Source organism: Hyposmocoma kahamanoa, unplaced genomic scaffold (assembly GCF_003589595.1).
Source record: "Hyposmocoma kahamanoa isolate Upper Pololo Valley unplaced genomic scaffold, ASM358959v1 92, whole genome shotgun sequence".
Lineage (NCBI taxonomy): Eukaryota > Metazoa > Arthropoda > Insecta > Lepidoptera > Cosmopterigidae > Hyposmocoma > Hyposmocoma kahamanoa.
In genome coordinates this window covers 9,753,534-9,771,887 of record NW_020654748.1, presented here as the reverse complement: position 1 = coordinate 9,771,887, position 18,354 = coordinate 9,753,534, and the positions used below count along the sequence as shown (strand labels likewise).

The window sequence follows — 18,354 nt, the reverse complement described above, 5'->3', positions numbered from 1 at the left end:
ATTGTACATAACTGATTCCTCCCGAAGCATTTACCGATGTCGGTCACGATGGATTTTTCAAGAAGTCCCTTATGGTAATACGAACATTTATCATCGAAGACACGCAAAACAGCATTTTTAGAAAAGTGGGTTACAAGTAACTTCTGTCAAACTTCACAATCGCCACACGAAAATTGAATTGCGGTAATTTGATTTGTTTAGACGCTTACGAACTGTTAGTTAAATAATCGCTGAATTGTGTAGAGAAAAATATCCAATGTTAGATAATAAGCCTCGAGATTAGTAAAGTGAGCGACTACAACGAGATTCATTTGCATATGTCTACCCCGGCGTAACATTCCGATTCATAATGCGATGTTAAAAATGTAACCTATTTCAGGGTCAGGGACAAAAGTCATTTATAAATGTTTCTTTCAACCATTTGGCTGTCTGACGATATAAATAGAAAGCTGTGATTAGTTTTCACGAAAATGCATTCTCGTTACGTGGCTTTTTACGGAAAGCGTGAGCGTCACGGAATCCCGGCTATAAATCACTCCCGTTGCTTTAGCTTTGATGCTTGCAATGTGCGCCGGTTAGTAGAGGGCGGGAAGGCATCAGGGGTAGACGCTCGCCCCGCAAAAGTGCTACGAACCATCTACGAACAAAAATTACGATTGCTATGATGAGCTGACATGCGATTGTTCACGTGTTTTCGATTCATCCACTCACCAAATGACGAATCACATCCAGCTGATATGACGACTCTAACGTTAGTTTGTTTGGTACATAAGTGTTGTTAACAAAATTTTATGTCATGTTAGTAAAGTTATGAAATGTTATAGAGAAACATGGAGGACGGCTTCGCTAGCGACGAGCCTTTTGTTTACCGACTGAATGACAACGGATCGGGGCCTAGCCTTCTTGTCAAGGTAAGAAATGAACTTACACTTTTGAACATCAAACCGCAAAACTTTTCCACGACTCGTAATTTCTTTATATTTGGAAACAGATTTTAAAAAATCGTTTTCTTTAATACATATTAATCAGTTGTAATTACGTATTTTTGATAATAATTGTAAGTATTTAAAATTTTTATTGAATTGATATTCAATTATTTTTTGTGAAATTACTCCAAGAAGACGTCGAAGACGTATACGTAGAAGACGTCGGTTCGAATCCGGCCGGATCGAAGGAATTTTTTCTGAGTGTTCGATCTTTGTATTAAAAATTGTAAGTATTGTTCAAGGTTTGCGCAGAGCGAGGATGGCGAGTGTACCAGGGTTACAATACCGGAGAGGAGAATAAATGGAATCTTTGGTGGCGGACAAGCGCGTTCCCTGCTGCTTGTTACAAGGCTCTAGGAGACTGGCAGGTTAAAAAGTTTTAGAACTTTGATGTTGGTTTTCAGTAGCCCGTTCTAATTGCGTATGTTTAAGATTAGCTTGAATCGCTTTATCGGTATTGTTAGTAAATATTTAATTTTTTATACGTGTGTGTAAAAACTAATGTGTAAATTATCATTTCTACGCCATGTAACTGATGCTAAAAAATGTATTTAAAGAGATTTTGCAGAACCTTCTAAGAAAACATAGGATGATATTTACTTAAATGTGAGTGAATTGAGTAAATAAAGGACGAGTTTCCAGAAAGATCTAATTAACATATTTCTAAATAAAATTATATTCTATTCTTTTGATAATAAAATAATACGAATATATTAATCGGATACAAAACTCGCTTTGTCATCTCAATAATGTGAATTGCGGCGTAACAAAAATTCTATTCTTTTGTCAGAATTACGGCTACAAAATCGAATCACAAGTAAAGTTATTGAATGAATTCGTGTCCTAAATACGTATTAGCATCCTGCGTGACGCGAGGAGCGTTATCTGCCATTCACCGAACTACTTGGTACTTGGGGTGGATTCGATATAATTATAATATTGATGGGGAATTTCAGAATCGTATTCATAGAATTTGTTTCAGAAAAATAAAGTATTATAGATTATTTGCAATGTAAAATATCGACCTAACGAGTAAAACATGTGATTAAGTAATTTAATTCGTAGAATATTTAAGCCTCTCTTCGGAAAACTTGTAATTTTGCAGATTACAGATTAAAGGGTGCGAAATAATTATAATAATATAAATGTGCGAAATATTCATAACAATTACCTGGACTCGAACTAGGAGTTCCCTGTTTTTTTTTGTGATCCTAAGTGATGAGATGAATAAGTCGTACACCTGATGGTAAGCAACACGCCTGTCCATAACATTTGCAGTACCACTCAGAGCTTTAAATCTCAAAGATCTGAGTGGCGGGCCACTGTGCCCGTCACCTTGAGCCATAGGTTGAAAAGTCTCATTCTTATCCTTAAAAACTGGAACGCAGTAATGCTCACATTACTGCTTGGCGGCAGAAATAGGTAGGGTTGCAATACTTTCCTGGACGAACTCTACAACACGGAGCTCTACTGCTACTAAAGTCTATACCAGAAAAAATTATTATAACCGACAATTTAGGAAATTTATTAAATTTGTCAAAAAAAATCGAACCTGGCACCTCCCTTATATGAAGCGCTAAATCGTTTTTTATAAATTGAATAAAAATATTTTTTATTTACAGTTTATGAACCACATTCCCAAGGGAGGCTCCATATGTCGCAAAGACAATTTATCCCGGCTCTTGCGGTGTATGCGACGTATCTACGGATCTATTTACGATTTTAGGTAAATATTGTATCGATGTATCTCATAACGTGTGCGTAAAAGTCCGCTTTGTTGTTTTCAACGCGTTTTGTTCTGTTCTGTGTTAAAGATGTAATCTGAAAATATACTAAAGGTATGAAACCTTTAGTATATTTTCAGATTACATCTGGGGGAGGTTTGTTATCTATTGTGAGGCAATTTAACTGTTTTCAAACCTACTTCAAAAGAGGAGGAGGTTCTCAAGTCGCCTGTGATTTTTTCTTTTTATGTATGTTACGCAATAACTCTTGTGAAACGATTTTGATGATTCTATTTTTGTTGGAAAGAGGGTACCCAGTAGTGGTCCCATTTCAATTTGAAGAAAATATTCCACCTCTAACGGCGGCAAGCTAGGGCCTGTTTCGCACACTTTCCGGTACCCGATTTCAATAAAACTTGCCAAATAGATGTGATTCCACGAACTTTAAAGGCCAGTTTTTTAGTAATCTGTACTGGGATTATTTGTGTGTACGTTACACGATTACTCCGACATTTGTTAACCGATCGATGATTCTTTTTGTGTTAGGATGGGCGTGCCACAGTAGTGCTCCCATTCTCATTTGAACAAAATATTATAAATATCTAGAGGTGGCAAATTAGGCGACGAATCTAGTCCTTCCAACCGATTTCAATAAAAGTTGGCACGTTAATGTAATTCTAATGAAAATAAAATGTTATGGTGACCTAGAGCTAATCTAATGATGGAAATGGCAGATGAGAAAATTCTCAACAGTGTACAGCAACTACCTTGTGTTTGGGGTCATTCGATTCGGTTTGATGAGACAATTCATATGCGTTTAGGTTATCGTTAAAGAGATTTTGATGTCGGTGTTTATTAAAAAGTTATAATGATAATTATTAATACAAAGATCGAACACTTAGAAAATATGCTTCGATCCGACCGGATTCAAACCGACGTCTTCTAGCAAACCGCGCCAGACGCTATGCCGACTAAGACACGGAACGAACCAGCGGACCTCAAGAATTTTTCTATATGCTTGGTTCTAGGATCTTTAGGTTTGGTTTTTTAACGACTTTTTAGCCGTAGCGCCATCTATGAGAAATCTATGAAAGATTTTCGTCACTCAGATATCTTTACAGCTACCAACTAGAGATGTCGCCATTAACTTTTATTAAATTTTGTATTAATAATTATAACAAACTAGTGGAGTGATTTCACAAAAAATAATTGAATATGAATTCAATACAAATTTAGTACTAAGACGAAATAAGGAATCTCATCTGCTTTAGGTTCTTTATCAAGCACACTTTGCGATAATGATGAATTTAAGAATAACTACCATTATTTTTGAAACAGTTCTAATCTTTTTTTATCATAGTGTATAAATCGACACACTAATAATTAATTTACTATTGAAGCTTCTTGAATTGTCTGATTGTTTAATTGTTGGAATATAAAATAAAAATTTCATGTTTCACATTTTTTTATGGTACCACGTCCATGGTAAATCGCAAAGATTTCACTACACTGCCACTATGACTGTCACCTTGAGACACAAGTTGGCAAGTTCCACGTGCCTATAATTTAATTTTGTACCTCACACCATTATGCATATAATTCGAATTCGGTTGTTAAATAGTAACATTGCTCTTATTTAACTAAAGTAATCGACATTATTAGCGAAAACGAGTTATTATGCATTATATGTCTTGTATCAGCGAAACAAGATCGACATTCCCCTAAAAGCGCTTTTATGTTTTATTAACTTTCATTTTTATTTACCGAGTTCTTAGGTTTTCGCGATTGTTACACAAAGGAATGAAACTATTTTTGCAGATTTAAATCGCTTATATTTGTTTTTCAAGCAAACCAACGTTTCGGCCCCTTTACAAGTCCCATGTACCAATCAACCGTGACCATGGGACCGTAAACGGCCCAAAACGTAGGTTTGTTTACAATTAAATTCTATCTAGAATTTCGTTGTTTCAAAACAAGTTGGGAATTCGCAGTAAGATCGGTCTGTTGGCACAATATTTGGTCTTCAGGCATGCTAGCATTTCTTGTTCTGGTGTTATGAAGAACATAAGCTGTTCGAAAAATTACCAATATATTATACTTTTTCTGTTTTTTGTTCTTTATTCACTTAGGTACGTATACTTCGTTTCGTGCGTTTCAGAAATTCAATCTTTTCTAACCGGAAATAATTTCACCGACCGATTTACAGGCAAATCGTTGTTAACAGTTTACCGCAATTAGGTTAAAGCACACAAGGTCAAACGTTCAAATGCGAGGAAAGGACGAATATCATTTACTTTTTTACAATTTGAATGAAACAAAAGAAAAAAGTCACGCAAATGAATTCTAATTGGGTCGTAAATTTTAAAACCCTGGGGTGGCTTAACTTTTCCGCGTGACTTTCTTCTTCGAGTGATCGAATTCAAACTGATTACTATTTCAGCTTTAATACATTTTAATTTAGCATTGGCTAAACTCTTGTATTCAACAGCAACGTATTTGGAAGGCGAATCTTTATTATAACAACCTTTGACTTCTTGTTATGTTTGAAATTTATGTATTTTGCATGTCAAATAAAACCTATTTTATTTCTTATTTTTTTTATTTTTTACTTTACTATACGTATAGTAAAGTAATATATATATATATATATATATATATATATATATATATATAAAGTTAATTACAAGATTTGGCAGTGTTTGGAGATTTATTTCTTTCAACTTTGTCTTGAACGATGAATCAAACATAATTTGAATTGTAATATAGGTTAAATAGGTTAGGCCAGTGTTTCTCCCGGCCCGGGAATCGAACCTGGCACCTCTGTGTGGCAGTCCGGCATGGTATCCGTTCGGCCACGGAAGCAGTTGGCCCGTGTGGGTACTACAGCCCAAGCCCTCGCATTGTGGAAGGAGGCTTGGGCCCAGCAGTGGGACTATTATTATAGGCTAACTATTATCTCCATTGGTTTGGTTATAATTGTTAATACAAAGAGAAAATCCTTCGATCTGACTGGGTTCAACCTGCGTCTGTACCTATGCCAAACTGGGTTCCCAGTTTGGCATATAGATGCAGGTTCAAGTCTTGAATGTCTTAATTAGTACATTTATTTACATAAAATGTAAATGCTTTTTAACTAGTTGAAACCGGTGTTTATCTAAAGTTTGCTGATTGCTACAACCGTTTACTTATGTGTTGTACCTATAGACTGTTTGTAATTTTATCTAAAATAATAATGAACCGACATCAAAAAGGAGGAGGTTTTCAATTCGACTGTATTTTTTTTTTGTGTGTTTGTTACGCGATTACTTCGGCATTTGTGAACCCATTTTCACGATTCTTTTTTCTTGGATACCTCAGTAAGGTCTCATTTAAATTTAAGAAAAATATTCCACCTTTAAGGGTGGCAACCTAGGGGATGAATCCTGTTTCGCGCACTTTCCGGTGACCGATTTCAATAATACTTGGCAAATAAATGTAATTCCACGAACTTTTCAGGTCGGTTTTTTTATAAAAAAGTTATAAATAACGCACTAATACTCATAGCCCCGCTCTAGGGAAACCCTGTATCGCGGGTGCCATGGACACACACGTAGATGACCACGCATTACACCCAAACTCACGAGAGAAATAAATGTAGGTCATGCAAATATCTCTCCCGGCCCAGGAATCGAACGCGGGACCTCTGCCTGGCAGACCGGCATGGTAACCGTTCAGCCAGTTGAAAATTATTTATCAGTAAATTTCGTAACTCGTGACGTCATCGTTGACGTATATTTCGAGGTTTTAACGCACGAACATTAAATTAATACAAAATACCTGCTAAAGGTACATTTTCTGTTGAGCAATGACATTATTACCATTAGCAGAGACCTTGGTACAATGCACTTTCGTGACTCAGTTTTTGAACGTTTAACTTTTTGAATAAATGCAGACTATTATTGAAATAATAGGTATAGACAATGTTATTTATCGGCTGTACCCTAGTGTTCTTTTTATGTATTTTGGATGTTCCGTTTTTTATTAGCTTTTTTATAATACCAAATATAACGAACAAAATGTGCGCTTGATGGTAAGCTACACACCTGTCCATAACGCGTAATTTAAAGCGTAAAGCTCTGAGGGGTACTGCCATTGCGCCTGTCACCCTGAGACATAATTTGACAATATAGATTTTAAGACTTTCGTGGTTATTCACTAAATGATTATCACTAGTATCAGGTTTCTTACCACGGTACGACTTCTTTTTATTTTCCCGATATTTCGGAACGGTTGCACGCTCCATGGTCACGGGTTGACCGTGTCCCGTTTGCCTGTAATTTCACCAGCACCCTTACCTTTCAAAACCGGATATTACTGCTTGGTGGCACAAATAGGTAAGGTGACAGTACAGCCCTGGGGCCTTACCATGAACTCATAATACGATTCAGTTTAGGACCTAAAATGAATTGTTGTGAGACAGCGCTACATGAAGTGTATATATATCACCATCCCGCTTTTTTGTCGTTACGAACTTACATTGAACTGTAATAAGAGTTCATGGTAAGGCCCCTAGACGAATTCTTTCACAAGGAGCTCTACTGCTGCGAAAAGAATTATGTATAAATGTATTATGGATGTTCCGTTTTAAAGGTTTATTAGTTTTTTTTTTATGATACCAAGGAACGGGACGAACAAGTCATGTGCCTGGTGGTAACTCAAAACATTAAATTGCAAAGATCTGAGGAACTGGCACTGCTCCCGTCTCTACTTAAAACATAAGTAGACAAGACAATGTGCCTGTAATTTCACCAGCACCTTTTCCCTGTGAAACCGAAACACAGTAATGCTCACAACACGGAACAATAAATTAGTACACTGTTAAACTTATCAAAGTGAGTAGCACTGTCAGTTGTCAAAAACACATTTGAAGTTGTTTGTAAAACAATCTCCATTTATAAAGGCGGTTTACGCAAAACTGAAAAAACAGCACGTGGCCTACGAGGCAAAAAAGTTTGGGAGCCTCTGCGTTAGAAGCTATAAGCATCCTAGTTTTGGCACATATTTGGTGGACTTTCCTATATTCCTTTCAGTGTCCTTATAGTTGTTATGATGATAAATAACTACATTCTAAATCTGCAAAATCGCATGGTTGATTGTATTATAGACGAAATCGACGTCACAGGCGGCCATCCGAATGAAGAACGCGTTGCGTGCCGCACGACATCACTCAGTATTTGTAAATAATTAATGTTCTCGGACTTTTCTTAGTTGAATCGTTTATTTATTAATTATATGAATACTATATATAAATAGAAGCGTCGTTCGCGAACGTAAAAAAAGCTTCGTGCTTATTATTTAACTTATAATTTATTTAACTTATTCATCAAATATCTTATCGATACCTCCAATGAACACTTAGCCAATTTTTGGACCTGTTCCGTTTTTATTTTGTTTCTTTTTCTCACAAAATTTTTTTCGAATTTTGTCTTTTGTTTCTTTATTTTTTTAAATATTAGTAAATAAATATGGCTGTTTACAGAAATAACAGAAAATCACTAAAAATAAAGTTGGTGTAGTGTTCCTTGGAGGTACCGTTAAGCAAATTTGAGATACTGCCACCGATTTTTAAAGTTGCACATTACATTTTTCCATAATAGTAAGAAGTTGCTTTTTAGTACATACCGTATTAAAGCTATGATAGTAGTTTTGCTGGCCGAAAGCGGATTCGGCGCAATCTTTACTTAAATCAACGGATTCCAGCAACATTAGTACATAAAATAAAATACTTATAATTTCTAACAATAAGTTCATGATTAGTAAGGTAAGAGGCTTTATTCAAACTATGAAATTTTGCAGTTAAATTCAAAAGGCAATGTTAAAAATTTCAAGTATTTATTCAAACAACAAAGGTTGACATTAAATTATGCCCTGAATGTTAATGAATAGCTTTCACAGCAATTACAGTAAGTGGTACCGGGTTGCGTGACAATTGTGCAACTAAAACCAACCCTGACTACCAATTACCGGACTATCTACTGAATATACTACTGTCTCCTTTACATTTAAAGGAATATTGAAGGTAGAAAGAGATGAAGGATAAAATGTGCCTTCCCATAGCTCTTTCGTAACCATGAAAGTTTGAAAGGGTGAAAATAATTAACGCTCGTGTACTCAGCAACCCTGAACTGGCTTAAAGTGTTTAGAAACCTTGGCAGTTATATTCGTGTTTATAGTTATTCTTCTGAATTTTAATTACCATAAAGCTGCAAGTACTATATTTCATTCTTTGTATAATAAAATTAATTTAAAAAGCGAAATTAGCGGACCAGATAGTAAACTGAAAGGCTGACAACTACCATGCAAAACATATTAGCATAATCATAAATAAAACGAAGTACCTAACTAGCATCATTTTCGGAACAATTCCAATCTTTTTTGTAATGATGTATAAATCGACAAACTAGTAATTTAACTTACAACTGAAGTTTTTTATATTGTCATACCATAAATGTCATACAATGCATTTAATATAATCTTAGTACAGCACTAAAAAACTGACCTCAAAAGTCATTCATCCCCTACTTTGCCACGCTTAGAGGTGGAATATTTTCTTTAAATTTAAATGCGACCGCTACTGAGGTACCCTCTTTTCAACAAAAATAATGTGATAACTCGCATAACATACATAAAAAAACATACAGTCGAATTGAGAACCTCCTCTTTTTTTTAAGTCAATTCGCAAGGTGTTCGATCTGTAGCTCTGTTAGTAGAGCGGTCACACGGTACGGCACTAACGCGAGTTCGAGCCCTATCAAATCGAAAGAATGTATTTGAACTTTGTATTAATAATTATATCAAACTAGTGACGCATGGTAGTAGAACATCACGATATTCATTACAATAAATATTCTAATGTAAAATATTGTTTTCACAGTTTGATTCTAACCTTTTATTATTATCTGTTCCAGTCCACCCTGCTACCACCTTCCCTTAGAATACGCTAAGCTGGTGTCCGAATGTTCGCGACTTCGGCGCAGCGAAGATGGCAATGGCGCCAATGTAGTCTGGATACACAAACCAGTGGCTCAGAGCCAGGGACGTGGAATATTTCTCTTCAGAGTAAGTATGTACACTTCTTCAACAGGATTTATTTATTTAAAGGAAGACCAACAGCTTAAAACTAAGTTAAATAGTTATTATTATTATTTAATTTAGTTTTAAGCTGACCGAGAGCCAATTAAAGATCCTCAAGTAAAAATATAATAAAAAATCTGGGGGCATAATTTACCTAACTTATCATATAAAACATAAAAGAAAAAGAAAAACCACAGAAGTTGTAAGCCTCGACATGTGTCAAAGTGCTCACTCAGTGCTCTCATTGCCGAAATCACACTCGTATTGAACAAATCAAAAGTATTACATAAATATAATAATTATTATATAGAAAGGACGAATAACCAAAAGTGAATTATTTCTAAGATACTTAGAGGATACAAAAATCTCCGTAATAATAATAATAGTAATGGCCAATTCAAAATATTCGCCGTTCTGATAACTTAAAACTAGATCATGTGAAACGGCTCTATTTTAAAAGAGAGTAATATAGGCTACGAAGGTCTACAAGAAACAACCAAGTGACTTTAGGAATTATAATAATTGTGCAGAATTCAAGAAATTATTATTTAATTACCTGAATGTTATGACATTCTACGATATTGAAGATTTCTTATAAAATTTGCATTTCATGTATTTATACTATTTCTTTTTTAAATTAGACAAACCTTTTAAATCATTCTATTCGTCGATCATTAATTATTCTTACATTTTATTTATTGATGTATTGGTATGTTTTATTAGTAAATGGTTGCGATTAATTGGACTGCATGATTATAATGAGGTTTAAAAAATTACATGAAAATTATTTAAAAGCTATGAAAACTTTGTGTGCCGCAAAGGGGATCACAGTGATTCGAAAATTCATTCTTATAACGCCTTTATAAGCATAAAGAAATAAATTATATGATTTGAAAATATCCCCTTTCATCGTCATCCCACCTTTTTATCGCCCTTTTCTTATTACTTTTGAAATTTTGAATCGTTCTCTAGTTCCTTTTCTTCGTCATTCTACTTTGCTTCGTTCAGTCGCCACTCCATACCTTCAATCATGTAAGCCTAAGAGTGGTTACACACTGCGACTTTCAGCAGCGATGCAAACGCGATGCCGTGGCGATGCTGTCGCTAATCGTCTACCTTTACACACGCGCGCGGTTATAAACCAGCATTATATTACATATGAATACCAGGCCCTTCTGGGGTCACTTGATCACTTGCGTTTGTCTAATCTGTAGGGAGACTTTTTTTTTATAATATCAACTGACGGGACGAACAAGCCGTGCGCCTAATAAGAAGCTACACTCCTGTCTACACTCAGAGCTTATGAAATGTTTTCATATTATTGTACCTGTTTTTATACCATTGTTTTTATTATAACTGTTATAACTTTTACAATAAATAATGCGTTACGATAAGGCGTTACTTTCTATCATTATTACGTAAGACCCGCGTGACATGGTGTATCGTAACAAGTGAGATTAATCATATGCGTACTCCATTGATACATTGGACATAACTGTACAATGTTTATTCAACTATGTTACTATGCGTACAATACTTTCTCATCCTTTTTCTTATTGCAGAGTATTTGTGAAATGCGATGTGGGACAGCGGCAGTAGTTCAGCGGTATATAGAAAGACCCTTGTTGATCGCTGGGTACAAGTTCGATCTTCGATTGTACGTCTGTGTGCCTGGGTACCGACCTCTCACTGCTTATATGTACGCCGAGGGGCTGGCTAGGTTTGGTGAGCATTTTGAGACATTTTTCTATTTGGTAACTGTTTACTGACAAAGATATTCCAATTTAATATGCTTTTCAGATATAGATCTACAAAATAGAAATAAGAATATCTTTCTCTCCATTACATTTCATTGCTCATAGATTAATAAAATTCTACAATAATTTTCAGGTACGGACAAGTATACACTATCTGATATCCATAATCCATACAGACATTTAACGAATTCGTCTCTAAACAAAACGGGACCAAGATATGCAGAGTGTAAAGACAGGATAGGCAGTGGTTAGTTTTTAAAATATATATAAGAGAAAAACATTTATGCCATGGCTAACAACACACAAATCAACATTTGTACAGTTAACAAAAATAAAAGTAGGTATGTTAAAAATGTAACGAAAACAGTAAATATTAAATATAAGAATAATGTGGTGCTACTATGATAAAAAACAAACTTCAAAAATTTGTGGAATTACCAAGTTTTATTGAAATCGGGTAACGGAAAGTGGATGAAATACAATAAACCGATTAGTTCCCTAATTTGCCACCCTTTAGAGGTGAAATATTTTATTCAAATTTTAATGGGAATACTCAAACAACAAAAAAAAGAATCTTCTAAATCGGTTCACAATGTCGGAGTAATCACTATGTGAATCCAAAAAAAGCTCCTCCTTTTTTGAAGTCGGTTAAAAAGGTAGCAACTCAGACTAATGTCAGTCTGGAGACAGGCGCTGATCTTCCGACGCTTCCTCATACATCACGGCGTCGACGGATCCAAACAACTGTAATATATTACTTTCGTATGAAGTATTATTTATTACCTATCGTAATAAAATTAAAGCACGGAAGGAAGTTGTGCAGAGGAAAGTTACTTCACATAAATTAAGTTATGTGTATATTTACTACATATTATTGTACTGCTTGATGTTTACATATTCACACATAGAAAACATTTTTTTTATTTATCTCGTTTAATTAATCTCAATACATAAAATAATTACTAATAGGTTGCAAGTGGACCTTGAAGCAAGTGCGGCGAGCTCTGATAGGTAGATGGGGCGTGACTGAGTGGTTAGTATGGCAGCGCATTAGAGCATTGGTGACTTTGACTCTATTGGCACAAGCTGCTGGGACACCCCCTACAAGGAATTGCTTCGAATTCTATGGCTTTGATGTTCTTTTGGACGACTCCTTGAAACCTTGGTTGATTGAAGTAAGAGAGAGTAATTATTATTATTATACATAGGATCAAACATCGACGCATCCTGCCGCTTGTAGTATATTAGCCAATTTTTTATAAGTATTAACGACGTGCTGTGACTATAGAGTTCAAATTAAGAATAAGTTATTTTTGTGCCAAATACAAATTATATATTCAAACTATAGAAACTCAGCACATGTTACACTTACTTTTCACTTTAAGACCCCGGTGTTTTATAAGCCATATGTATTTAAAAATCTCATTTGGTAAATGAAGTTAATCTTTATTTCTATGATTAACAACATGTTTACATTGCATTTAACAAGTAAATAAATATTGTAAATTGAACTGTTCTAGGTCAACCTTTCACCGGCACTAGGGGCAGATTGCGAAGCTGACGTCATAGTGAAGCAGCCGATGCTCCATGAGTTGTTCGACTTACTAGGATTACCTATGAGGCATACCGGGCTCTCCCTTCTGCAAGGGCCCCCTGCGGCTATGCTACATAGGTTACCGTTGTTCTTATAACGCACACACTCAACATAGTTCTTATATGTTAAAAGTGTCGTACCCAAGCATTGACTTACAAATAAATGGACGACGGGTCTAATACAAAAACCACGAAAAAAATGTCCCAAGTCAACCTATTCGAAATTTAAGTTGTAATGTCATCGCAGTATCGCGCTGTCAGTCGAACAAATGAAGACTAAAGCGGAGTTTGGCGCTCTGTATACGATTGTAGCGCCTTACAAGTGCGGACACTTTTTAGCGCGGACCCGACGTCCATATAATTGTAAGTCAATGTACCAAAGGCAAAGTTTTTAATATCACGCGAAATACAGTAGTAAAAAAAATCTAAGCGAGCAATTATACTTAAGTATGATAATTGCCTACAGCATTTTCAACGGGAGAGCAGTGCAATTCCTTTTAACAAACTTGTTCCACGAACATGTGGAGTGGCATCACCAGTTACGCAAAATTGATCCTTGCTTGTGTGGTGAAACACACCTCAAGATGTAGGATCTGTCACTTGAAAAGCAATTATAAAGACTACATGCAGTGTTCACATTGCAGTTTAAAATGTGGATAGTTTAGTAGCAGTACCCAACCCAGCTGCTTATACTACCTTTGTACAACCGAATAGTTGTATATTAGCTATAGTACTTAAGTTCTTCAGTAGCATATTCAAAAGTAATTAAACAGGCGCAAGTCGTACAATAGCCATACAACGACAAATGATAGAGATAAAAAGACTAGAGATAAAGCTATTGTATATGCATTGGTTGTAAAGCAGATTTATAAATACTTTTTATAACATCGTGAGGTTTTGTAGCGGCTTTTGAAATAACAAGTGTTTTTTTTTTTAAGTGCGCATTTGACCTCCATCTCACCTGATGGAAAGTGATGATGAGGTCGACGATGTAGTATGCACACCTAAATAATGACTTTTCACTCTCGCCTTGAAAAGGTTGACATCGCCCCAAACGGAGACTGCTTTAAGTGTCAAATTTAATCGACTAACTATGGACTCTCGACAAGACTGGATGTCTTCTCCTCTAACCCTTGTATTGTTCAAGTACCTGTCCATAACTGTGCTGTCATCAGCATACCCAAAGGCACCTGGAATTAATATATCATTGATATTCAGCAGAAAGAGAGTTATTAGTGTAAGCTTCCTTTAAAACGCTTTAGGTGGTATATCGTATATTTCTAAAGCTTGTATAACACCTTGAGGTCTTGTAGAGGTCTTTTGAAGTTAGAAGTGTTTGAATGGAGTTATTAGCTTCCTTTAAAACACTTTAGGTGATATATCGTATATTTCTAAAGCTCAATTAACACCTTGAGGTCTTGTAGAGGGCTTTTGAATGGAGTTATTAGCTTCGTTTAAAACGCTTTAGGTGGTATATAGTATTTTTCGATTGGAGCTGTTAAATAGATTTTACTATAGCCTTTGGAAGGCTTTATCTACAGCAAAGAAATATATTTCTAAAATACCGCTTAGGCCGTTATATTTGAGAATTCTACAACAACTTTACTTCTAAAAACTTACAATGGCGCGTCAATTCTACAATTGTAAAACCGAAAGGACTAGCGGTGAATATTAGCGACTAAGTAGGTAAAACAGTGTTAGTAAACTCTAATAGCTGTTGTAACCGAGACGCCATTACAGTTTTTAATAAAACCAATTTTTTTAGGTTATATACATATTTTTAATATCTTTTATATGTATAAAAACCGAATCCACTTCACTATTCCTTACCCGTGACCTTAAATAAATTTCCAACAAAGTTAAAATATCTTATTTAAACTAAATTCAAACTTCAAACACTCTAATTAAATATACTTTTAACACAAAAAACTGCACATGTAGAAGACGCGTAAAAATGTTTGCTAAAAATAATAAACTGGTCCTCACACGTTTATTTTGCATATATTAAACGGAAAACTTATTTTATTATACAAACTGTTGTCATTTTTTATTTGCAATCGTATCCTCCATCACTTTGCAATTACCAAGGTCACGACTTTATGTGCAATAAAATGTGTTTTGTTTATTTTCCCAAAATATTGTTGCTGTATATCTAGTACAGCGCCGTAAACTCTAATTCAGTTGTCTTCTAAATAGAATGCGAGCGCTATAGTCGCGCTACAAGAACTTATTTTACATACTTAGGCGCATAGCTCCTTGAATTACTTAGGCGCACACTGACCACTTGCAGAGCACCTTTGTACTACATAGACGCACATTTACAGCGCGCATCTTCTTCTCTCTCCTTTGTATCTTCGTACTAACACAGATTTAACGACCATTGCAGGACCCATAGCGTATAAATCGCGTATAAAATGCTTATTTTTGGGGTACAGTGGCGCTGTAGTCGGTTATACGTTTACTGTAGAACTTATTAATGCAGCCTATGCCGTTATTGAGAACTTCTAACTGGCTAATGTACAGATTGTTATTAGAGCTTGTGTGGTAGTTAGTTAGAGCTCCTTGTGAAAGAGCTCGTCCAGGGAAGTACTGCCACCTTACCTATTTTTGCCGCCAAGCAGTAATGGTCACATTACTGTGTTCCGGTTGTGAAGGGTGGATGCTGGTAAAATTACAGGCACATAGGACTTGTCAACTTATGTCTCAGGGTGACGGGCGTAGTGGCGGCGCCCCCAGATCTTTATGATTTAAAACACTGAGTAACAATGCAACTGTTGTGGGCAGGCGTGTGGCTCACTACCAGGCGCACGACTTGTTCATCCCGTCACTTGGTATTATAAAATAAAAATATATTCTATAACTTGGTCTGTAATAAAGTGCACTAAACGCTATTGTGCAGTTAATTTTACTAGCTGTAGCCAGAGTGTTTAAAATTATTTGTGAATTTACGTCGTTTACATTAGTAATCGATCACATAAATTAATTAGACACACTTTGTTTTCTAGCTGTAGTTCCGAGGACGAAAGTGGTAGTGTTCCCCGTACTTTGCAGTCCAGGACGCCCATTGCGGCGCACAGACGAGGGACTCGCCGGCGAAGAATTATGCCGATTACTTGTGTTACCTTGCAGCCGCCTTTAACTGACAAGTTACCGGTAAAAGTGCAATAATACTCTGCCTCAACTAGCATTATCGTTGTTCGATAAAAATATTGCTAATGTTTTATTCTAGAATACATAACATACCTTCGTAGTTTCTTCTAAGAAAGAGAGATCTCGCAATTGTTTAACTGCAGTTTGTGTGTGCTTCAGGATATGACGGATAAGAATAGAGAAGTAAATAGCGGTAGAGTCTCCAAAACCTCTTCAGATATTAGGGCAGAATCCGATGTTCAGGTATTTAAAATTCAAAAAACTTTTTTATGGAATCAGAATAACATTATTATATATCTTTCTTACAAAAGCCACAATCTTTAAAAGTAACAGAGCTATATAGCAATTTGATTTGCTGTTGTAATTGCAGTTAAATATTACTTTATGAATTCTGGTTTTAGTCGTCTTCAAGTGTGGCTACGTCACCAGCTGAGCCCGTCGACGAAACTTGGCGGGGTGGATACGCTACAGCAGCCTCGCGTCGGCGGATGCAAAGTGCTTGTTCATGGGGCAATGGCGTGCGGTGGAGTCAGGCCGTCGGCAGTGTGGGGCACTGGATTCGAATATATCCACACACGTTGCCAACAGACGAACAAGTAATTTTTTTTTTTCAACTCAATTAGCCGTCGTAACCTTCGCTAGCACGATCATGGATCCGTATCTGCTAATCATAAGAGAAAGATTAATTTTATAAGGGGTTAAGTTTAGGGCGATGGAAAAGTTCATCCATTGTGAATTTTGAACTTTTAAATGGTAAGTCTATTCGTTACGCATTCCGAGGCAATGGTACATTCGGCCGGGGTCGGCGACTCACATTCAAGAATCGGTGAACGATACGAGCCGTATGTAGCAGTACCGTTTTCTGCAATGTTTGGAGAAACGTCACGCCTCACAAATCCGTTTTAAGTTTTTAGCGAGTCTGGAATTAAACCGTTGATAAGCAAATAAAATTGGTATTCAATCTATAACCATTGACGAATTTTTTGGTAGACAGAACAATGACAATCAAAAATCACAAATCACTTTTATATTACTATTGTTTTAGTTACCGATGGAAGATGTACGTGACAGTGTAGGACAAGTGTCAAAGTTCGTGAAAGCTGCACGTGAGGTGGCACGTGAGAGCGGCCGCGATACTCGCCCGCGCGACGATGCGCGAGACGCGGTTTTCGAGGCCGCACTACGCAATAAACTTGGGTACGGCTCACACTTTCAAGTGTGGTTGCCTCCTTTTTGATGTGTTCAATTATCCTAAGCAATGTAGCTAGATAAAATAAATGCTTGCTCAATATCTTGTATTTTGAATGTTTCTCTTCAACTTCTAACTGACTACTCAAACCTTGAAGCCTTCTCAGTCCCTTAACAGTTTTGTTTACAAGCTAAGATTTTAACTAACTCTGTTTTATGTTATATCCACCCTTTTTTGGTGAAAACCTTTCATTTAGTTTTATTATAAACGCCATTGAATGATAAGAACGAGAAAGCTGTAAGTGGCCTAATCACTGCGCGCCCCGTTGCCAGTACGAAAAAATAACCTTTAAGATGGTAACGCGTCACATTTGTTGATAGTACCTGGCTTTTGTGGTATAAATAAAGACAGATGACAAATACTTATTAGCAAAATAATACGCTGTAATTGTTTAACACTACAATTTCTATAATTTCATCATTACAAAATTATTAATTATTTATTGAAAAAACAAAGCAGTTTTAAGTACTGTAGAAAGTAAATCACAATAGGAACATAAATAAACACGGTAAAAATGTAAGTATGAATATAAATAAATTGACACTAAATTGCAAACATTATTAAAATTATACTAATTAAGCACGTAACTTTTTCGTACTTTTTACAACACGTGTAAATTTATTTTTACGCACACACTAATAACCCCGCACTAGGGAAACCCTGTATCGCGGGTACCATTGACACACACATAGACTACACAAATTACACCCAAACTCACGACAGAAATATTTAAGTATTTCTGTCGTAGGCCATACAAATATTTCTCCCGGCCCGGGAAGCGA

At 35.9% G+C, this 18,354-nt stretch overlaps 1 protein-coding gene across 1 annotated transcript; it reads left to right on the top strand.

The window, feature by feature from the left end:
• The first annotated feature begins 612 nt into the window (after nt 1-612).
• LOC113236869 (probable tubulin polyglutamylase TTLL2) lies at nt 613-17,604 on the top strand. The gene is made up of 13 exons (XM_026473083.1): nt 613-751; nt 825-911; nt 1,229-1,354; nt 2,609-2,712; nt 9,658-9,808; nt 11,386-11,548; nt 11,714-11,827; nt 12,550-12,755; nt 13,101-13,252; nt 16,179-16,326; nt 16,483-16,566; nt 16,725-16,919; nt 17,369-17,604. The coding sequence occupies exons 2-13, from the start codon at nt 831-833 to the stop codon at nt 17,558-17,560; spliced, it is 1,716 nt and encodes a 571-aa protein (XP_026328868.1). The 5' UTR covers nt 613-751; nt 825-830; the 3' UTR covers nt 17,561-17,604.
• Nucleotides 17,605-18,354: the final 750 nt, after the last annotated feature.

Bases quoted from the DNA above. Each gene is read 5' to 3' on its own strand.
- LOC113236869 (XM_026473083.1), top strand. From the start codon at position 831: ATGGAGGACGGCTTCGCTAGCGACGAGCCTTTTGTTTACCGACTGAAT. The intron at 13,253-16,178 runs GTTACCGTTGTT...TTTGTTTTCTAG, and splicing joins CCTGCGGCTATGCTACATAG to CTGTAGTTCCGAGGACGAAA. The intron at 16,920-17,368 runs GTAATTTTTTTT...CTATTGTTTTAG, and splicing joins CGTTGCCAACAGACGAACAA to TTACCGATGGAAGATGTACG.